Source organism: Aulonocara sp. 'chitande type north' Nkhata Bay, linkage group LG7, assembly GCF_057382095.1.
Source record: "Aulonocara sp. 'chitande type north' Nkhata Bay isolate Kocher_YH1m ecotype deep benthic linkage group LG7, A_spYH_male_GT1.1, whole genome shotgun sequence".
Lineage (NCBI taxonomy): Eukaryota > Metazoa > Chordata > Actinopteri > Cichliformes > Cichlidae > Aulonocara > Aulonocara sp. 'chitande type north' Nkhata Bay.
In genome coordinates, this window is record NC_141350.1 from 46,182,695 (window position 1) to 46,206,584 (window position 23,890).

General features: G+C 42.7%; 1 protein-coding gene across 1 annotated transcript; it reads right to left on the reverse strand.

Moving 5' to 3' along the window:
* Positions 1-8,082: 8,082 nt before the first annotated feature.
* On the reverse strand, positions 8,083-10,419 carry LOC147325980 (uncharacterized). The gene is made up of 3 exons (XM_086297766.1): positions 9,051-10,419; positions 8,744-8,894; positions 8,083-8,101 (listed from the first exon to the last, which is right to left on the reverse strand). Exons 1-3 carry the CDS (start codon positions 10,417-10,419, stop codon positions 8,083-8,085), a joined length of 1,539 nt encoding a protein of 512 aa, XP_086153892.1.
* Between the last annotated feature and the right edge of the window lie 13,471 nt (positions 10,420-23,890).

Here is a 23,890-nt window from a genome sequence, read left to right on the forward strand (position 1 = left end):
CCGAGGGTCTTGATTGGGTTAGTAGCAGGGGAGTGACGAGGACATCCATGGGGGAGAATGTAAGGATTGTGCCCCTGTGACAATCCCTGACAGCCAACATTGTTGCACAGCGTTAATTAGTGCTGGCCTTCCCCAGTCACCAAGGTTGTTCGCATCCTTGGGTCATTTAACACGCTGCCTGCTTTCTGCTTGCTCTTTTCTCTGCCAGCTGTGCCACTTTGTCTGGCAGAGTGGAATTATGCCTGGTGACGCGGGGCATTAAACGTGTGACTTTCATGCTTTCACCTAATGTTTGGTGGCCTCTTTATTCTGTCATGAGATCCAAATATGTGAGCAAATGACATAAAAGAATTCCTCAAAGAGTGATGACTGTTTCTTCATGACTCTTTGTTGTAATAATAACCAAGGATTTCTTTCATTGGGGTTTTTGCCCTTGACGACACCTCTTTCATATTGGCTATATAAGGGTTATAAAGTGGCTGGCAAGGCAATCTCTTGTAATAAAATATAACACTAGCAATACTTTCTATGATATTACAGCACTGGATCTGTGTCCAATATTCTGTCACAATGAGAACATTCTTTGAAATGTTCAAAATACTTAAAATACTTAAGCCAGCGTGCAAGGTCAAAGAAGGGACAATGATTCACTTGTAAACCCAGCATCTTCATTTTTCAAACTAATCACATTGTTTTTCTGTCCCTTTGTTTTCTACCTCTCACTAAATTGATTCTTTTCCCTCAATTTCCCCAAGTATTCACATAAGGCTAACATGTTTTTTGTCTATTATAGTCTTATTACACAATTGCTGATAAAAACACGTGGTTAAAATAACAAGCAGTCTTTGTGCAATGTGAAGCAGAAAACAGGACCAACTCATGCAATGTTAAACACGACTTTTCCCCCTTTCTCAATCTTCCAACTCATTTGAACTTAATGCTGCATTCATCATTTTGATAAGCATCAGCATAAAACCAATATGGTAGTTGAGGAAGGCAGATAGGAGAGCGAGGCCAAAGCTCGTTAGGGCCACCTATTATAACATTTAGGAGTGTTCTTAATAGAAACATGCCTCAGAGCTGATGGCTTTTAAAAGGAGAGGAGTTTTTGGGTTTCCGTGCGGCACGTCATATCATTATAAGAGGAAAGGAGGAGTGCGGAGTGTCTTACATCCCTGCTTTCCGTCCCTTTTCCACATACATTAGTGTCCTCATGTCACATTTCATGTGTAGCGGAAGGGAAAACGCGTTGGTTCCCCAGCCGAATGTGGGCTAAGGGGAAAAAGCTAAGCCTTGGGCAATCAGAGTAGGAGAGAGTTGTGGCATTAATGGTGATGAGTAGTGATCACAGACTCTGGTCATTAGACTAATAAGACTGTATTTAAATTAGCCAGGGTTGTTTTTCCTTTCTCTTTATCCTCTTCCCCCTCCTCCAGCTCCTCCTGTTATTTTCATGGTTATCCATTGGAAAGCACATCCACATATTTCGATCAGTCCCTCTCTGTTCATTTCCTAAACAGAAGAAGTAATCGAATTAGATAGTCCTTCTTAATTAATGATTATTTTTCCTCCGTCAGGCGGAAAAAAATCAGGGTTTTTTTTTTTTGGTTTTTTTTGGCTGAATAAATAACGGCTTAACTTTTTCTTAAAAATGATTTATCTGGTGATGATTTTATTTTATTGAATGTGGAGTGAGACTTAAAATAAAGATTTTTTTTTAAAAAAAATCACAAAAACAGGATGAGAAAAGTTTTCTAAATTCAATACTTCAATTACCAAGTTAGACGATTTTCTATGATTATTTCTTTGTTAATCACTTAAATTACTTGGTTTCAATCATCCTGCAAGTAAAAACAACCAGCTTACATATTCTGACATGTAAGCACTGATCTCACCCAATCATCTGCTACTTAACACTATAACAAAATTACACCAAGTTTACTTCCTATTTTCAAACAATGGGCCTTGCTGAGGTAACATTATGGAGAAATGTTTGATGTCTTTGTATTTATCTACCCACTATAGCACTCTTAGATTTATTTAAGTATTACACTTTTAGTATTTACACAAATGTATGCTCATAAATATTAACAGTTTAATATACGATATACTTTTGTGTGCCTTTTTGCTTAGGTAATTTCCAAAGACAATGCTTTGGAAATTATCTTTACCTGCGGTAACACAAGTCATGTATGGCATTATAAACCATAATAGAAACTGATGGGCTCACAGAGAAGATAAAGACAACATAAAGGTCTCTGTGGTCTGCCTTTATTTAAGCCATGCTCCGCCTATGTGTACAATGATCACAGCCGACAGTACCGCAGTCTACAGTGTGTTCAACAGGGTGCTTCCAGTGATAGTGTGCTACAAGAGTGGCATAATTTTGCTCAATTTCAGCCCCAAACTCTCTCTTTTTAGACTTCAACCTGCTTCAAAGATGCAGTGCCATTTGGACAAAGGCACAAGCTTCACCCCAGACTCATTTGCTCTTCTCCCTCAAGCCTGATACTTGAGGCGCTGGTGTGATTTTGCAGGCTGACAGTGACCCTAGGAGGCATGGGGTAGGACCTCTACAGTCCTCCCTCTCTAGAAATGTCCAGGGGTGTGTGTGTGTGTGTGTGTGTGTGTGTGTGTGTTGTGGGGGTTGTTTAGGGGAAGGTGCTTCCTAGGAGTCAGTTTATATTGTGCCTTCCTCTGCCCCATTTAGCTCTATAGTGACCTTGCAGGGCTGCTTTGCCCACTGGGGAGAGCAAGAGAAGGGGAAGTGGAGGGTCATGATCCCTGGGGTGCACGTGTTGGACGCAGATGCTAACACAGCCTGACGAGGGCCTATTGGAAACATATTCTCTGGGCCCTCACCACTTTAGCCTGCTCTTTCCTTCTCTTTTTGTGTTTTTCTCTGACCTGATGGAGCTGAACAGCGATAGCTGACCTTTTCCCTGACACTGAATCGTTCCGCCCAGCACCATAGGATCACTGTTTACGCACCCCCAGCTAAGCCTTTAGGGAACAAAGTGTGCTGGCTGCACTGCATAAGCAGTTGCAGACACACTCATGACTCAATGCAAGACTTCTTCTCCTCTCTGTAAGTCCTTTGTTTCTATATTTCTTAATGTGCAAGTTCACACGGGACAACTTGCACATGGAGAAATGTCTGAATACATCATCAACAAGGCCTTATTGTGTTATACCAACGGGGAATCTTCATATATTCAGAATCCGACATATGCTCCAGCTTTCACATGCTGAAGTCTCTTCCTGCAAGATCATAAGACGGAGTGTCTAACCCAAATAGAACAAATGTTTTTCATTGCTTCTGCTGTACCTCCCCAAAAGCCAAGTTTTAATTTTATTGTGCTTTTGTTTATTTGCTGGGAGGATCATAATGTTCACCACCAAGACCCAAGGGATCTTCATCAAAGGGGAGCAAGGCCGTGGATGGAATAGGGTGTGTGTGATGCTCCAGTGCTTCACCACAGTCCAATCTCCCATCTGGAATGTGTAAATCAAGACTCTGTATATGCTCAACTTTGCAGCCCTGACAGATTTATACCGCACAAGCTTGCGTTTCTAAGGCTCCTGAGGCAAAGAAAATGTAAACTTTTGAAACAGTTTATCACAGGCACTATTCCTGGTTCAAAGGCTGAAGATCATAAGCACTTTGGGTGAGAAATTGGTTGTTTTCAGGTTTTTCCCATTGATCTTTATGAGTCAGCTTCATTTTTGTAGACATGGACATACAGAAGAGCAACTGCCCTGAGGAGAGATGAACCTGGAGCTCCTAATTCAGTTAAGTTTGTTTGTTGTTTGTATGTTTGTTTGTTGTTTGTTTTCTTTATTTAACACATGTTGAACAAGTTAATAATTTTGAAGAGATAAAGAAATTGTTTTTGTCTCATATTAAAAAAATCTTGCTGGCTGCTCTGTGACTGTTTCTCTTTACCTCCTTAAGTTCGAGGTCACAACGTTAAACAGTGCAAGCACCGTGTTTTGTGTCAGCGCTGGGGCAACTGAATGACGGTGGCACAGGAACTGACATCTAACATGAAGGTTAAGTGACAGGTGGGGCACAATAAGGTCAACATCGGCGTGTCACCCTTCCAGATCTCTCAGGAAAAGTGCGGCAGGAAAAGACCCAGTCAACTGCTTGCAGATGTGTCTGGATGCATGTTTCACTGACAAACACGTGGAAGGCGCCGCTCTCTGATGGTACCACCGGTCACTTCTAATCTGCATCTCACTGCCAGAGAGAGTTGCAACACTCCATCAGAACTAGTGTTTGCAATCTTGGACACCAACTCAACTGACTCTTGACAGGATATTTTGACCAATCTCCTGATAGCTTACATATTTAGCTGAGCTACAGCATGCCAGTCAATGGAGGTGTTATTATAAAAATACAGTATTTCAGTTTTCCTCCTCTCATAGGACATAGGGTTTTGTTCTTTTATTAGAATTCACGTTTTTCGGTATTATTCTTTTTTCCTTATCAAACTATATCAAATATATTATTTATTCAATTGAAAAAGAAAGAATTTAATAATAAAAGACAAATTTAATAATGAATTTAAAACAGTCAAAAGCATTTTGAGTTGAGTTTGCATGAATGCGTGCCACGTGATAATAAAAAAGTTTCCTTTCATTTGTCTTATGGTCCAGTCAGAATATATTTATGGGGCATCAACATCTTGCATTTGCACATCAGTAAATCTTTTGTAAACTATCATTCAGCATTTATAGCTATATATAAATATACATGGTGGTATGCTATAAAATAGCCATATTATAATTATATTTAATTCAAGGTTCCATGTTAAGAACCTATTGAAGTTTGCTTTATTAAGTTATTTCAAATGAGTTCAAAGGGAAGAGGCAGCTTTGCATTTTGTAGTCCTGATTCCTGGCTATTAAACAGAAATGACCTTATGTTTCCTGCTAATAAGCTAAATAGTGACAAACATAATATTTCTTCAAATAAAGAAGAATGCTGGGAACATAAAGCAGGATTACTCCCACGATTCTAATATGTTAACGCATCAACCAATTATTATAAGGTTACTATCATCATTATAGTCATTATATAATGCACAATTATTCATGACTGATTAATTGATGTTGCTAGCAGGCTATCATGCTGTTTCCAGGATATCAATTTACTGTTAATACAGTAAATAATATACTAATATACTGTTAATATTCTTTTTGCCTCATAACACATGTTTGTGACATAAATTTGCATAAATTTCTATCTAATATCCATCAGCTATAACCCTTGTTGATATTAGATAATTTCCTGGCCATTACTTTTGTAATTATGTGGTATTAACTTACAATATCCATATTGTTACCTTGTTGTTTCCACTTTGCCAGATTATTGATAAAGTGGAATAGAAAGTGCTATCAAGAAAATGCGTAATACTTTTCTTATAAAGACTAAATTCTTACATTCTAATTGCTAATAGTAACTCTATTGTTTTATTGTTAACAGTTTTTACAGTTATTTTCTGCATGTTTCATTTACCATTGCAGAATTGCCATGGGATCAAACCTTTTCCATTTCTGTTGGAAAACAGTGAAAACAGTGTGGGTGTAAATGACCACAAGGTAATTTCACATATTTTGCTGACAGAAAAGCACTGACAAATGTTTTTGTCACCTGTAATGGTCTTTGTGTCTCCAAGAATGTCACATAGCTAGCTGAGGTGTTTAGCTGCATGTGTTTTTACAAGCAGCACTGCAGTGAGTTGCCTGCATTTAACAGGGTGTTTTTTGGTATATCCTGAGCTGCAGGTTTGAATGATGGTATCTAATGTAAAATTTGTCTGCTGGTGGGTGAAGATGTTGAACTCAAAAATTTTCTCTTTTAAAGTACTGCTTGTTTCTTTCCCACTGTTATTCATTGTCCTCTGTAAGTGAGCATACACCTCAGCTGCATAGCCATAGTAACACATGACACCGCTGAGTGCAAGTTTGTAACCTCCTCAGTGACATGCATGAATACCTATCATGGATGGATGGCTCTTGGGCTCCTTGTCTGATCATAGATCTTGTCTCAAAATGGAAAGATTTAAGAAAACATCTCCAGGACCTAAAGTTGTTTGATTAACGTGATATTCTTTACCAATACTGTTTCCCCATTACACAACAATAAGCTACATTCATGACTGTTCAATGATTCGATTCATTTCAATTCAGTTAAATTTGTATAGAGTCAATTCAAAACAAATTCCCTCAAGGTGCTTTTTAAGCAGAAAGAAAACCTCGAAAATCAGAATCCATTTGATAAAATGTACTTTTAACTTCGCTTGCTTAATTAAAACATTGTCAAGCCTTCTGGAAAAAAACAAACAGACTTATACCCAAATTTGAAAGTACATAAAAGTCCATAAGCTAACCATTTATACAAGTTATATTTTTAGATTCAACTGCAGCAGTCACTTTATTTCTTTTTTCTCTTTGAGATATACTGGGTTAGTCACTCAGATATACTGTTAGGATTACTTCCACCAAGTGGGCACATAGTCTTGTCCTTATTAGTGAAAATATATCAATTAGTTAGTGCACACATATGTTCCTTTTCTCAAAATATGACTAGTGTACTTTAAATAATTAGTGATTTCTCAAGGAGCATGTAAAAACAATTTTCCAATTGGTCCCAGTTTCCCTTACCCACCACCATCTAATTCCACTGCATATTATGAATGACTGGATGTTTCTCAGATGTGAGCACAGCATTGACAACATAGTCTGATTTGTTATTCTGGGGATAACAACTTGACTTTTATATGTATCTTAATTTTATTCGTACACACACACACACACACACACACACACACACACACACACAGACATCACAGACAGTGAACTTTGTAGTTGCTGTTTGATGCACTGTGTGAATACTGGAAGCAATTTTCATGGCTTTGTTTTGGTTCTTAGTAATAGCAGAGTCATTATAGAAAGCGGAAGACGTTCACTTCTGGATTCAGAAAGGCACTTGACCATGTGCACTCAAAAGTACAGCTTCTGTCACGGTCTGGCTGGGGCAGACCGTATGTGTTGCAGAGGAGGACTCAAACGCAGACCAAAACGTGGTGTGGATTAACAAAACAAGCCGTTTATTGAGGCTAGCAACGAGGGTACAAAATAATAGGGCATCGGTGAAAACTAAACAATAACCTAAACTGGGTGAACTAATAACAAAACATGAAAAACCTTAACCATAGTGAAGTGACATGGGTACCTGGAGATGAGACATGGATGAGCAGACGACCTGACAATGGCATGCAGAAAACAAAGGGCTTAAATACATACATGAGGTGATCAGGGGAAGTGGAGACACATGGGGGAACAGCTGACTGACATAAACCTAATGACAGGACCAGGAGAGGAAAGCTAAATACAATGAACAAAGAATACATGACACTGTCAGAATAAAACAGGAAACACTAAAACTAGACATGACAACCCGAACTTGACAATGTAAGACACAGACATGAAACACATGAAGAGCAGGGGAGATTTACCGTAGTTGGGAACACGAGGGGGAAATGATAAGAACTAGAAACACTTAGGCATGATAACAAATGAACTTAGGAACCCGAAGGGCTTACATAAAACTAAAACTCAAAACGCTGGGTCAACAGACCCAGGATCGTGACAGAGCCCCCCCTTCAAGGGCGGATTCCAGACGCCCAAAACCTCGAAAAACAAAACAAAACCAAAAACAACCCACCCAGGGCGGGCGGCGGGGGTCCAGGACGGAGGGCCCGAAACAAAGCCACAAAAACACAATGTCCATCAAAAACACAGGAGCGCAGGGAACAGTTCGTAACTCCTCAGGGGGCCGACCCGGAGGGTGACGGTCCAGAAGTCCATAGTTCATTTGATCAGGGGGCCGGCCCGGAGGCCGACGGCACAGGAGTTCATGGTCAAACAGTTCCGGGGGCCGTCCGTGCGGACGGCAACTGCGGCGACGGCGATCCGGGGGCCGACCGCGCGGAAGGCAGCGGCGGCGGCGAAGGAGACGACAGAGCAGTTCAGGGGGCCGGCCGCGCGGAAGGCAGCGGCGGCTCCCAAGTGTCAGGCGTACCGGCCGAGGCTTGGAGGGCACAGGACCAGACAAGGCAGGACCAGACGGGGCTGCAGAGGCTGAGGCAGGACCAGATGGACCAGAGGCCGGACCAGGCGTAGACGATGTAGCCGAAGCAGAGGCCGGACCAGGCGTAGACGATGTAGCAGAAGCAGAGGCCGGACCAGGCGTAGACGATGTAGCCGAAGCAGAGGCGAGGCGGCCGTAGGTGGCGGCTGAACGGGCCCCTCGGACCCTCCAGCGGAGACAGGCGGCTGAACGGGCCCCTCGGACCCTCCAGCGGAGATAGGCGGCTGAACGGGCCCCTCGGACCCTCCAGCGGAGACAGGCGGCTGAACGGGCCCCTCGGATCCTCCAGCGGAGACAGGAAGCTGAACGGGCCCGACGGACCCTCCAGCGGAGACGGGAGGCTGGTGCGGTTCTCCTGAACCCCCAGCTGACGTGGCATGAGGCCGGACGGGCTCCTCGGACCCTCCAGCTGACGTGGCATGATGCCGGACGGGCTCCTCGGGCCCTCCAGCTTACGTGGCATGAGGCCGGATGGGCTCCTCGGGCCCTCCAGCTGACGTGGCATGAGGCCGGACGGGCTCCTCGGGCCCTCCAGCTGACGAGGCATGAGGCCGGACGGGCTCCTCGGGCCCTCCAGCTGACGAGGCATGAGGCTGGTGCGGTTCTCCTGAACCCCCAGCTGACGTGGCATGAGGCTGGACGGGCTCCTCGGGCCCTCCAGCTGACAAGGCATGAGGCTGGACGGGCTCCTCGGGCCCTCCAGCTGACGAGACATGAGGCTGGTGCGGTTCTCCTGAACCCCCAGCTGACGAGGCATGAGGCTGGTGCGGTTCTCCTGAACCCCCAGCTGACGAGGCATGAAGCTGGTGCGGTTCTCCTGAACCCCCAGCTGACGTGGCATGAGGCTGGACAGGCCCCTCGGGCCCTCCAGCTGAAGCAGCGGCAGGACCGGTAGGTGCAGAGACCACTGGCTGAACAGAAGGCTGAGTGGGTGATGGAACAAATGACTGAGCTGAACAATGGGGAGCTGGCTGAGCTGCACAGTGGGCTAAGGGCTGAGTTAACGGAAGCACAGGAAAGTGTACTATGGACTGGGCTGCTAACAGAGCTAATGACTGAGCTATAGACTGAAAAGCATGCAGTAGTGATGGTGGTGATGGTTGTGGACTGAATTCTCCTGAGCCCTCAGTAGAAACAGGAATGGGTGCAGGCACCTGCTGGACACTAGCCACTCCCACCCGAGGAGTAGGTACGGGTGTGGAGACGGGCTGTATCCTGGCTGACCTCACCCTGGGGACCGGAACAGGCACCGGCAATGGCTGGGCAACTGCCCTTCCCACCCGAGGAGCTGGTACGGGTGCAGAAAGGGACAGAGCCTCAGCCGGCCTGGAAACCAGAGCGGGGACCAACTGGGCCTCAGCCTCCCCCACCCGAGGAACTGGTACGGGTGCAGAGGTACGCTGGGCCCGAGCTGCCCGGGGAGGAGAAACCCGAGCAGAAAAAGGAGCTGGCTCAGAAAAAACAGTCCGAGAAACGGCAGGCTCAGGGTCAACATGTACTGAGTCGACAAAAACAGATCTATCAAAAATGAACCCGCCATCCACTTCATGTTTTGCAGTCTTAGTATTAACAGTCTTTGAAGTCCTTGGGTTAATGGTCTTAGAGTGAGCTGACTTGGGGACGACTGAACCAGACGAAAAAAAACCTGAACTGACAGAACCTGAACTGAGTGTTGTAGAAGTGTTGGTAGAAGTGTTCACAGTTTTTCCTTTAACCGCACGTGCAGACCTAGGCGAGCGGGTATTGTCTTTAATCTCTCCCTGCTCAGAGGGAGCAAAGCAAAATAACTGTTCCCAGTCCACGTCATCATCCATAAGGGAAGTTCCCCACGGATCAGAGGTGAGGCTGTTACTTTTAATGTCAGACGGGACGTGAGAATAGGAGTCATTGTCACTCACCACCGTGAGTTGCTCAGCGATGTCCAGTTTATGGCGGCGGGCGCGCCGCTTCCTGTGAACAGAGGAAGCTGGCGGAGCGAGCGACTGAGCCCCTGGTGCACAGAACGGTGACACCGAGGCTGGAGTGTGAGTGCCTGAAGCCACACGGAGGACTCCCACCTGAAGCGAGCGAGGCTTGGATGCAGGCAGCGCAACAGGCGGGGACTTTCGGCAGCTCTTGGGACCTCCGAGAGCTAGCCGAGTTCCGTGGAAAATGTGCTCGTAATCGGGGGTACGCCACGGCTTCCAACGGAGCTCTTCCTCCAGTTGGGCGAAGGCTGCCTCCCGACGCTCATAGAGCTCGCGGTCTGCTGAGTCCATACTGGTCAGGTCGTACAGACCCAGGATCGTGACAGCTTCAAAATGTGGCCTCATACACACACCCATGTGGGAACGCTAAACACCAAAAGAATCCAGAATTGGCGTGTAGACACGTCATGCACATTATTTGCTAAGTGAAATTACTCCGTTTTTATATTATTAACCCCTATTCTTTTGTCCCCATGATAGAACAGAGAAAACCCGACTCATAGTGGTCAAAACATAAGAGATTCATATGTTGTGAGAACAGCACTGATTTAATATTAATGGGATATGTCCAAAGTATGCGCAGATTTTCTTCTTGTAATTTATAGTCCTGCTGCAATCTGTTTTAGAGGTAAATATTGCACAGTATTTGCCAAACAGCAATAAAATATGTATAATACAAATATAATCCAATAAAATTATATCAACTCATATAAAACAAGTTTTCTACATTATGAAAGAATGAGTGATCAGTAAAGCGGCCTAATAGCTGTGGGCTCAGCCTCTCATTCTACTTTTGAAAACTCTAGGAAACACAGAAGCTGCTATTTGAATATAGTAGAGACAATATGTTCTTTCCTAATCCATGCAAGTACTCATGTAAGTCTGGATAAAGTGAAGGCTTTATAAGGAACTTTTAGAACAACCCAATAACAGTGAATTAGAATAGACCAAATTCAGAGGTCATCCAGGCGTTTACGCCTTTAAGATATGCATGTAGTTTTAAATTGTGTGTATCATCTTGCTTCAGAGAGAGATAAAGTTGGGTGTCCTCTGCATAGCAATGAACATGTATGCTATGCCTTCTAATAATACTGCCTGTATGTATAATGTAATTCAAATTGATCGCACCACAGAACCCTGTGAAACTCCGTGATTACCCTTACAAACCCTTTAATACCTAAGGTACATTCTTTTGTCTGTGGTAAAATATTGTGGTGAACAGTATCAAATGCTGCACTAAGGTCTAGGAGAACAATAGAGAGGAGTCCACTGTCAGAAGTTATAGAAAGGTTGTTAGTAACCTTAGTTACTAACTAGTTAGTAACTAGTTAGTAACCTTAGTTACTAACTAGTGCAATTTCTGTGACAAAGTTTGAAATATGACTCAACTGGAGATTTTTATTTGAAAATGTATTTTTTCAGCTAGTTCACAAACATTTGAGCTTTTTTAAAAATATTTTAACAGGCAAAATAATGTATTCTGAAAACAGATCAGCATGAAGCCTACCATGTAGCCGACTTATCAAGCCTCAGTTTGAGAGCCACTAATAATGTGGGGGCATTTAATAATATGGAATGCAACTTGATGAAAAAATAAAAATAAAAATAAATAATAATAACAATAAATGCCATGAATGGTAATTTTGTTCTGGTACACATCGTTGAAATTTAGTTTCACAGGCCTGAATATGGTGACCAAAAGGTTGTGTAGGTAGTCTAATTAAATGGATTATAAAACAGTAAAAGATATTTATACTTTACCTTTACTGAACACCCCATGCTTTTGGCAAAAGACTAGATATAGGAAAAAGGAAGCAGCAAATTAAACCTGAGGCCTTCAAGGTCAACTTAACAATTTATTGGTTGAAAATTGACAAACAGCTGTACAATCTAGAAAATATTATTTTAAAAAAATGTGGTGTTTATTGTCAACATAATGAAATAGTCACAGATTAAAAATAGGTCACATTTGACCTTTGACCACTCATTCAAGGTCAGTAGATTGACCTGAAGGTGAAAGTGATAATAATGCAATAATGCTATATAGAGTTACTAAAAATGATGTTTCTTTCTGCCACTGTTTGCACTGACAAAATATCGGCATGGTGAGAATGATCTAAGGGGATTCTAAATACCATGCTACTTTGGACCTGTGACCTGTTTTTCAAAGTCAAACTTTGCTAAAATGTCTTTTATCTTTAAAACTCTACTTAAAATTATTTTGCCTTTGTTTGTATTGGCAACATTTACTTAGAAAACTGAGATGTTATTTAGTCCATTTGCATTTTGGAAATGAGAGTAAATATAATTTGTAACTTCAACTCCTGCTGATGATCAGGAAAACCAACACCGGTTTTATTGACGATGAGATCAAAATCAAGAAGTATTCAGAAGGGTTAAGTAAAGACACAGAAACGGTCCTGGGGCACCCACTGAGGGCATCTGGTGGACAGGTAGAAGAGTTTCAAAAGGGGAATCATAAAGACGGACAGACAAGCTAGGGAGATCCAGGAGAGGCTTCTGTGACACGTGGAGGTATTCGGTTATTTGCGTGGGTTATTGCAGTCCAGTCTGTCATTCTATAGCCTGGAGACAGGCCCTGGCTTTCAAGAGCGGCATCATCAAACCCTCTGCCAGATGTCTGCAAGGTGTCAGAAGCGAGGAGCAAAAAGGAGACCGGGCCTTTCCTTTCTGACAAAATGATGCAAGTGTTTGTGAAAGGAGAGGGGAGCACAGTTCTGCTGCTGTTGCTCTCTCTCTCTCTCTCTCTCTCTCTCTCTCTCTCTCTCTCTCTCTCTCTCTCTCTCTCTCTCACACACACACACACACACACACACACACACACATTCACACACACACACACACACACACACACACCAACACACATCCAACAACAGTGGCCTAGAATAGTGAAAGCATTATATTGTGCATTGATGAACCCCCTGCACGCACAAACACACAAACACCCACACCCACACACAATTCCTCTACCCCACCCCTTCTTGAGGCACTTTAGACAATGAAGACAACAGTCTGTAAGCAACAACCTTGGCCTGAAAAGACTAGCAGTCCATGTGTGTGTGTGGTTTCATGGTGCGTGTGAAAAGCCTTAAATGCGAGTTTTAAGGCTGACTCAATGAAACAAGGGGAGGAAAAAAAAAAAATCCATCAATATTTTCTGTCCTCTGTCATCGTCTCAATTTTTGTATCATTTCAAGTCTTGCTTTTGCATGATTGTGTGCACCTATTGATTGACAACTGGCTCCAGATCCACTCAAGCCTCTTAAAATACCAGGCCGAGGCTTCAGGTTTCTGGCCCCGGCCTCGGGCCCCACTATTGTCTGCGTCTGGAAGGCTGGCTCCAATAGAGCCCAGCCCAGTCATTCCCATTCAGACTGCCTGCTTTGTGTACCTCTACCTCAGCTGCTTCTCTGCTACCCACAGGGCCCTGGCTAGGTGGGGCTGACAGGGTGTCAACACTGACAAGAACATGGCAGTTAGGAAGAGAGACAGGTAGACAGCACACAGGCCCAGGCGCCTATCGTGGCAGCTATTCTCAAGAGTCTTTCCTTTCTTATGCTTCTCACTCATCTTTTGTCCACCGTGGTGTTGGCCTTCTGTTCAGCTTGTTACAGCCTCACAACTTCCACAGCCAGGTTGTTTGTAGAGAGCACGATGGCTATCACTCACAGGCAGCAGCTCATGTTACATATATTTGCCACAAGATAAATGGGTATTTGGCAAATGATTCACTAAATTAGATCCACTACAGCTTTTTTCTTTCTTTCTTTCTTTCTTTCTTTCTTTCTTTCTTTCTTTCTTTCTTTCTTTCTTTCTTTCTTTCTTTCTTTCTTTCTTTCTTTCTTTCTTTCTTTCTTTTCTTTTCTTTTCTTTTCTTTTTTTTTTTACAATTTGATTTCTGCACAGCTGACAAAAAGGTTTGGAATTGCACCGGTTTTCTTGTGTTTAGTGGTCATGTATCAGTACAATCAGTACACATGTGCTTTTCTTTCACGCAAGCTAAACATGCCATCTCAGCTGTCTGCCCTACCTGACATTTTAATCAGGCTGAGTTGTTGCAGTGCCACATCCTCTTAGCCAACAGTCTCATCCGGAGAAAGCATGTAATGAAATTTGCCCTAAATCATGGACATCAGGCCGGAGGTCCAAAAGGTTAAGAGGAGCACAGGGTCAGGTCCTATATAACGCTCCCTGTGCAGAATTAAAAGGGAAAGGCTTCCTTTGTCCAAACCAACCAGCAGGTCAAGAAGGTCAGGAGGTCAGTGTCAGGAGGAAGGCCCGGCTCCTCCATCTCAACTGCTAAAACCCGCCTTCAAAAAAAAAAAAAAAGGAGAGGAATATCGAACACACCTCCCCAAAAATTAGTGTTGTTTTTTTATGGCCAGGGTTCAGATGGAGGCACACTGACTAGATTCACCATGCTTTAATCGGGAGAAGAGGAAGTCCATCTCTGCAAATACACACACTTTGGAGGTCAGAGGACAGAACCAGCACCTGTGACATTATCGTCAGTGTCTGTATGTGTTTGTATATTAATGGAGATGACATAGGGACAAGAGGTTTCAAGGAGCAAATTGGATTCATGTCAGACCTTCTGCTTATTGATAAAGATGACAGATGCTCACATAAGCACGGCGGGCCAGATTCAGACGTTAACACAGTTAACTGCTATTTGCTCACAGTGCTATTATTCTAAATGGCATTATGGTGGGATGTGTGGCTGCGAGACATGATGGTGTGCTGCTGATGGGCTCTGTTTGCATTTGCGTGCATGTTTTAATCTTTGAACTAGGAGCTGCTGGTCTCAGTATTGAATGGGCATACAGGCCAAATGGAAACAGTGGCAGCTGATTGAGACAAATGACATAGAGGCCTGACATTTCAACCGGGAGAGGGAAAGAGCGCAAAAGATGGACACTCTCTGTGTAATGATATCCAGCTGGCTAAGAGCCACATCAGTATTTGTTGCTTCCGTGGACCTACTGAATCATACTTTTTACACAGCTAATACAGCATTTTAGGGGGGAAAAATTGAATTAGTATGAAAATGTTAAATATTAACTCGCAAGTTCACTTATCTCAGGTCAGGATAAACAACAGCATTATCAGTTAAAATTGTTTGCTTCTGGTCTTGTATCTTCGGGGCAGATCAAGAGACGTCTGCTGTGTATACGTGAAGTGACCCTCATTCTTCTCGTAGAATCCCAAGTGCTCTCTCTCTCTGTGTCTCAGCCTTTGTCTCGGTCTTTACTTCGCTCTCTCTTATCTCACTCTCTGCGCTTGTTGACCCTACCTGAGTTGGTTAGTCATCCTCTCCAGGCGTCACTAAGGCAATTTCAAGGATTGCCATAAATCAGGCTAGAGGCTCGGCTATCAGTGAGTGACACATCAACATCTATTCAGCATTCTACATCTAACTTTAATGGGGAGCTATAAACATTTATGAGTATACCATTTGTGTGCAACTGTTTGCTCAAGAATCTCCCTAGAACTCTATCAGCGTCTCCTTATCGCGCACACGGTACTGCAGATAGAGTGAACGGAGACAAAATAGAGAGTTTCGTTGAACTGAATTCTTGGACTCGTATCACCTGTTGATAAAGACTGTCCTGTCTTTCCAGTAAGCATTGATTTAGTCTTACCTGGTTGATATGAATTGTCATGGGTCAAAGGTGCTGATAAGAAAACAGAAATGTGTGAAAACACATGATATCTTTGTTACTGAGTAAGAAAGTATAAAGTTGTCAAAGATGCGTGTCAAGAGATCTGTTTTTACAATGCTCCCACTTTGTAAACACTTTAATCAGATAAGGTAACACCATTGTGGCAATTAACCAGAACTGACAAAGGCACTTTTATATTTCAGACTCCAATAAATAAATACAGAAGTAAAGATAGAGTTTATATGCGGTATTAAAGCCGTTAAGAAGTTTCAATGTCAGTTTTCGCACACTAGCGTGTCATTTCCTCTCAAGGGTTAGCTAAATCAGGTCTGGAGTTTGTGAAAACCATTAGGATAAAACAAGTCCGGTAAGACAAGACCTTTGCTGTTTTTACACAACACTGACCAGCCACTGATGCTCACAGAGTACAAACAGCAGTTAATTTATCTTGTTGTCTTTATTGTATTTTATGTTTATAGTGCTATTGTTAGTCTCTGTTGTACAGTCATATATTTCCCTTACACACAGAGGGGTCTACTGTCTCATAGTGCAGTGTACCATATACAGTAGGATAGGTACAGTTACAGTGATTAATAGCAATTTAGCCATAAAGCATATCATAGATCATAATTGAAAACCTTCATGTTTTTTTAAGTGTAAAAAAAGTGCCAGTGCAGCTCTTCTCGGTACGGTGGTGAACTTTCTTCGCTGCTATCGATTAAAAGGTGGTGGAAGTGAAGGGGGTGGGGCAGGTGAGGCCGCATGGGTTTAATTAGAGCGTCAACACCACTGTGCTGCACAGGCCAGCTGATAAGGAGAGTAGACAGATGACAGGAGGTTTGCGAGGCCGGTCGGAGTCAGTCTTATCTTGGGGTGGAGAAAGACTGCAGCTGCCCTGGCTTCCTCACGCAATAGAGGGAGGGGTGGAGGAGGAAGATGTGGGAGAGTGGGAGAGGTTGCGAGCTCCCATTCGAGTACCTGTGAGTCATTGATATCTTCTTGTCGTGCTTTTCGGTGGCATGTGCCAAACTGGTTTAATCAGTTACCGACGAGATCTCAGTGCCACCTTGTGCTCCTATTTGCTGGCTGAGGATTAATTTGAACCCAGTCAGTTGTCAAAAGAAACCTTGAATTTTAGGTAAAAAGGCATTAAGGATGAGCTCCACTACTTTGCAAGGTTATCTGCTGTTGAAGCTGTGCTAAATCGATGATCTGGCTACTCTCTTAACAAAGATTCTATTGAATAAAACTGTATTTACAGTCCTTGTGCTATCCACTCTATGTCATCGTAATTACAGGATGGTTTTCATCCTAATCTCAGAAAGGCGGAAGGGTTAAGTGAAAAGAAAAAGGTGAGACAGATGTTCAATCTGTTTTTTATCTATTCTGGAAGAAGGGAATCGGATGAAGTGTGAGTAAATGGATGGCCATCTATTTCTGTTTGTGTATGCTAACATTTATGGGGATATTAAGTCGGTGAGTGAGATATCCATAAAGGGGGGGGGGGGGGGGGGGGTGTCTATATAGCAACGCTGCTGCGACTAAGCGTGTGTGTGAGTTACTCTGTGTGTGTGTGTATGTGTGACGCTCTGGCTCCTTGCTGTCTGCGCCTTGCTCCCCGCCGCTCATTGCACACCACATTATTTTTAACCCACTGCCTCCGAGAGGAAGCAGGAGACGCTTGGGCCTCTGAAGTCCAGCACAATGAGGAGCAAGCTCACACACACACACATGCACACAGTCACCAAGCTGCACACGTGTGCTGAAACACCTAGACACACACACCACGCTTTTAGGCTGTCGTCATCTGTCGACAGATACTGCTTGAGACGGACACGTACCTGCACGCACACTTGCAGGGAGGGAGACATTACCGTGCGTGTTTTCCTTCAACACCAGACATCCATCCTCCACCTTCTCCCAGACAGACAGGACAATACAGTCCCACACAGGGACAGCCTGCCTTACCTTGCACCCCACCCATCTCCACTGTGGCGAAGGTTGTCCCTGGTGACCCAAATCCTGCAGGTCACCATGGGTCACCGGGCTGTAAATGAACTGATACTAATTACAGTAAACAGCACCACATTAGAGAGTGTGTGTGCGTCTGAATGTGTGTTTGCACATGCATGCAAGTGGCGAAACTGGACAGGCTTAATTCACGGAAAAGGAAGGTCCACACACCAGCCGCAAGCAGCAATCAAGGGCCTTTAATTGTTCGCGTCGATCGTCATGGGTGGGGGGCAGCGCAGAGGTTTTGAAGCCAAGGCCTCTCGTCTATTTTCTCACTTCCTCTTCTAAACATTTAATCACCACTGCAGTGATTTGTGTTTGGATTTCAGCGCTTTAGCCTCAGGTATCAGCACCTTGAATACATGAAACAGATCTTCAGCTGTGTATTCGTTTCTGTGTGTCATCTGCAGTGTTGGGACTAACGCGTTATTAAGTAACGCGTTACAGTAACTACGTTATTATTGTGGTAACGAGCACGGTAACTAGTTATTATGCCAAAATCAGGAACGCGTTACTCGTTACTGGGATTTAGATAGGGTCGTTACTCGTTACTTCGTGTGGTGGCTATCGCGGAGCTTCCACAGATTCAGTAACATTAGCAAGTGGTGGAGGCAGCAGGTGGATGAAGGAAAAGGGACGCAGAAGGAAAAGAGACCCGAGGTGGCCGCCGGTCCAAGTGTGAACTGAACTTCAGGTAAGAAGTTATGACCTGCAGTCTCTCTGGGTCAGATATGAACCAAGTTTAGGTGGAGTTTATTTTCGTTATTCTGACTTTTTCCGTACTGCGTGCTAGCTAGCATGACGGAGTTTCTATACAGCTGGGTGGGTGCTATGAAGTTAATGATGTTTAACTTTATTTTGTTCATAAGTTATTAGAGTTGCCAACCGTCCCGTCTGGTATTCAGAGAAAATATTACGCGTTTCTTATTGAGGTGAAAAGGAACAGTTTGTCCCGTAATTCAGCTACAATGAAAAAGGCACAAAGCTGGAGTTATTCTGTGTCTTTACGCTGCACAGCTGCCTCTTCTTCTCTCATTCTCCCCCCTCCCTCTCCCGTTTCTACTTCAATCATGAAACTGATCAATGATCAGCTGATCGGCTCTCTTGTTTGTTTATCGCCCACTTTGCGCCGAAAGAGGAAACCAGCGGATGTCGCGCTAAACAACAGCAGCACGTTTAAGCTTGATCAGCTGTTGTTAGAATTTATTTAATATTAATTTCTAGTATCAGCTGATGTTTGCTGGAGCCACAGCTGTAAAAAAAGCTGCTGGTCATGATATGGTTTGGTTATCTGGTGAGAGGGAAACATGAAGATGAAACCAGGAGATGTCCTTACTGGATCATCAGAGCTGAGCAGGTGATGGAGAAACAGGTTTACCTTTTAGGTGACATGAATGAGTTGAAGTTATGAACTGTTTCTGAGAGACAAATAACCCCAGGATCCTTTTTTAGGTAGCTGACAGCTGGTAACTGTGCAGGTGCGGATCTAGCAAAGTGTGGCCAAGTGGGCATGTAGGGCATTAACAGGGAATGGGGGGCACAAAGAAATACTTTTCTTTCTTATTCTCATTTAAAATGTCTCGCTTTTAAAAAATAATTATCTGAATCTTACAACAAACGATTGATAGATTGATGCATATATACCATCAAAACAGTGTACATCACTGTCACAACAGTGTTTGTTTTCATTCAAAGGCTTTATGATTTTTCCTATAATGGTGGGCCAGTTTCTAGTCAAAATGCCCGGGCCAGTTTTCTTTCCCAGTCCAGCCCTGTATGCAGCTCATCTGCAGTCTGGTGTTACCTACATCTTCCTATTCAGAAGGCAGAATTTCTGAGTTCTGAGTACAATCGAAAGCACCACGACTGCAGTTTTTGTGTTGGATGTAAAAGGCGCACATGACTCTGTGACGTAGGCTAGAATCATGGCAGCAGTCAATGACGGTCCAGGCGTGGGATTTCTCTCGTGGAAATATGCACGTTATCATATCCTTTCTATTGGTAGGTGGCACAGTGCACTTGTGGCAAGTAAGCAAGCTAGAAGATTGGCAAAGTTATGGAAGCAACACATTAACAAGAGAATTCTGAGTAAAACCAAAGTTACTTTCCCTAGTAACTAGTTACTTTGAAAGTAACGAGTAACTTGAAGTAACTGAGTTACTTTTGAGAGAAGTAACTAGTAATGTAACTAAGTTACTATTTTAAAGTAACTTACCCAACACTGGTCATCTGTGTGCACTCACCTAAATCTTTTCGATGAAAGCAGTGAGCCACCTGTTGATTTGGCCACTATTTTCAAGTATAGTCTCACAAGACTCCAAGCTGTCTAACTGAGTCTTCTCTATGCAGTTTACCCTATCAAACGCTCCCATGATGCCTCACCGCGAAAGAGACTGGCTGACCGGCTGAGTGGTGCCTTGTAAGTATTTAACTCGTGCAGTACACACACACCGATGTGTACACGCACACATCAACACAGTCACTCAGTCAAGGCAGAAAATCAGATTGACTCAACCTCTAAAGGCAGTGCCACTGAAATCAGATTACAGATGAAGGAACCCACAATTTCCAGAGCACCGCATCCACCACAAATGCTTTGGCCTTGAAAACATACACCTCTTCCTCCCTCTGTTTCTTACCTATCTGACATACGCACATTAATCCACGTTCGCACACATGCACATTCGCTCGAAGGGAAAAGTGATCAACAGGGAAAGTGATGGCTGGGGGAAAATTGAAGGTAATTAAGTCCAGCCCTCCTTGTCTGAATCAATGAGATGAGGGGTCACAGACCCTTCTCACGTTGCACTCTTGTTATGCCTTTTTTCAGCTGCCTCTCTTTCTGTACCTTTTTATTTCTCTATAGACACTCACATACCTCATATACAGTGGCGTAAGAAGTGTTTGCCCCCTTCCTGATTTCATATTTTTTTATGTTTCAGATCATCAAACAAATTTAAATACTAGACAAGGATATCATGAGTAAACACAAAATGCAGTTTCTAAATAAAGATGTTTTTTAATACTAAGGGGGGGGGGAAATCTAAGCATACAAGGCCCTGTGTGAAAAAGATTTCCCCTTCCCCTACCCTGTTATAACATAAAATAACTGTAGTATATCAAATCTTTGGAAAGAGTTCACTTTCTGTAGTTACACCAGGCCTGATTACTGTCACACCTGTTCTCGAATTTAAATCACCTAAATGGAGCAGATCAAAAGATCATCAAAAGCCAGACATCATGCCATGATTCAAGGAAATTCAGGAATAATTAAGAAACGAAGTAATTGATATCTCTCAGTCTGAAAAAGGTTATGAAGCCATTTCTAAAGCTGTGGGATTCCAGTGTACCACAGTGAGAGCCAAATGGCAAAAACACAGAACAGTGGTGAACCTTCCCAGGACTAGCAAAAATGACCCCAAGAGTGCAACAACGACTCGTCCAAGAGGTCACAAAAGACCCCAGAACAACAGTGTCCCAGTCAAAGTCCTGAACTGAATCTGATTGAGATGCTGTGGCATGACCTTAAAAAGGCAGTTCATGCTCAAAAACCCTCCAATGTGACTGAATTACAACAACTGTAACATTGCGTGGGCCAAAATTCCTCTACAGCAGTGTAAAAGACTCATTGCCAGTTACTGCAAATGCTTGATTGCAGGTGTTGCTGCTACGGGTAGCCCAACCAGTTATTAGGTTTAAGGGGCAATCACCTTTTCACACAGGGCCATGGAGGTTTGGATTTTTTCCCCCCTTAATAATAAAAATCTTCAAATAGAATTTTGTATTTGTCTAATATTTTAATTTGTTTGCTGATCTGAAACATTTTAGAGTGATAAACATATAAATAATTAGGAAATCAGGAAGGGCATAAACAATTATACCATAAAAACTATATGTTATTACATTTCTATTTGACTTCTTTATTTTTTTTACCCAATTTTTTTAAAAGTGAGTTTTATTATTTGTTAACTCTCACTTTATGGGCTTTATTGGAACAGCCTTCACTTCTCTCCATGAGGACTGATGTTGACATCCTGCTTCACAGCCTGTCCAGCCGCCACAGTGTATAGCCAAACGCCCTGAAAGTGTCTGCCACATTGTTCTCCTACTTGAAAGTCAGCAAAGCTTTGTCAGCGTCCTCTCTCCTGTAGTCCTTTATCGTATTCACACGCTGTGCTGTATTTTTAGCCTCACCAAGTTCGTTCACATTGTTCCGGCAATTCTTGAGCAATCTTTCAGACCTCCCCACCTCCTCCATTGTATTTTTAGACAAAGGTGAAAAATGGCAGACCTGACGGGGAATAATGAAGGACCTTCTCCTGAATGAGGGTTGGGTCTGGCTTGAGACCAGACAAACTTTGTAAGGAGACAGTGTTAAGATAAATCCAGTGAAAAAATGACTTGAATAAAATCCACTGTGGATTATTTTTATTTTATTATAGAGTAAAGTTTTTGTTTTTTTTGTTTTTTTTTGTCAGTTAAAGGATAAAAAAGTGGACTTATTGTCCACTTTTTTATTAAAACACATTTAAAGAACAATATTGTAATTGTTACTGCTATTTGATACAAAACATGAAACAACAGTTTGCTGATTATGTGCTGTAAAATTATGATCTGTGTAACAACATATAATGATAAAATGATATGGAAATATGGCAGTTTTGTTGATAATGTCACTTAAAATGTTACTTAAATCCCCAAATTTATTGTTGCACAAAATAAAACAATTTTGCTAAGTGCTTATTACATAAAAATGAAACTTTGTTGCTAGCTACTGTACTTGTGTGACCATATTTTGAGGCCATTAGTTTGCAAAGTGTTGACAACCTGGCTAATGGTGTGGAAAAAAAAACCAGATTAATCCATCCATATATTTTCTTATCCAATTTAGGGTCACGGCAGAGGAAGGCTACACCCTGAATGGGTTGCTAGTTCATCACAGGGCCTATTCAGTGCAGGAAATAAATAGGTTTCTCAGAACCACTTAGGACTATACTCGTCACTTCCAGTAAGCTTATCTCACTAGCTCAAATACCATAAACTTTCACATCTTCTTCAAGTTTATTTGTACAACGCCTTTTACAGACACATCCAGCCTAAAAGATAACTATAATCTCTGTTTAATAGCAAAAAATGGCACCCAGAAGTATAGCAACTCATAGGTCAAGGTGGGATAGGCCGTGGCAGGAACAGGGCTATAACCTGCCCAATTAGAATATGCATGTAATGTTTTAAACCATGGTGACATCTGTGTACATGGTTATGTCTATGCATATGCCTCAGAGTAAGAGATAGCCAGATACATTCCACGGAGAGCAATTTACTCTGTTTTTTTCTTCTCTTTAGGCCTGGTTCTGTCTAGTTATAAAGAAGGAGGGGTTGGTGGGGTGAGAGTCAAGTCACTACTTCAACAATCCATGTTAAGGCAACCGTGTTTCATTTCCTGGTGCCTGCCTTAGTTACCCTTAAATGGCATTACCCATTGAAGCCAGTTAAATCACCGACAGTATGATTAGAAGGCCACTGAGGACCCAGTGAGTCTGGGCAACAAAGCACGGACTAGTCTTTAATTCAATTTATCTTTATAAACATACACATCTGCCTCTGATTTGCCACAAATTTTCGAGATGTCTTTTACTGCTTTGACAGAAAAGTTTGGGCTCAATTTAGTTTCTAACAAAAAAACACTCTCCCCCTTCCAGATCCACATATATCTGGATATTGATCTTTTTTTTTTCTCATAATAAGGTCTAAGGTAGTGCTGCATAAAACAGTACATAAACTATAGTCCTAATGGTGCATTAATGACTAGGATCAAAAGACAACTGTATTAACCAGGATGGTATAAATTTCCTGGGTCAGTGTATGGTTAATGAGGATGTATGTTTTCTGTATCAGAGCAGATATAGTAAAATATAATATGATGAATGAGTGCATTTGTGCTCTTTGACAGTCCATAATATTTTCCAGAAAGTCATCAAATGGATAGATTTTTACCTTGCTGCAGACAGATGTCATCATACAACTATCCTCTTTACCTCTACCTTGCATAGCAGAATAGAAAT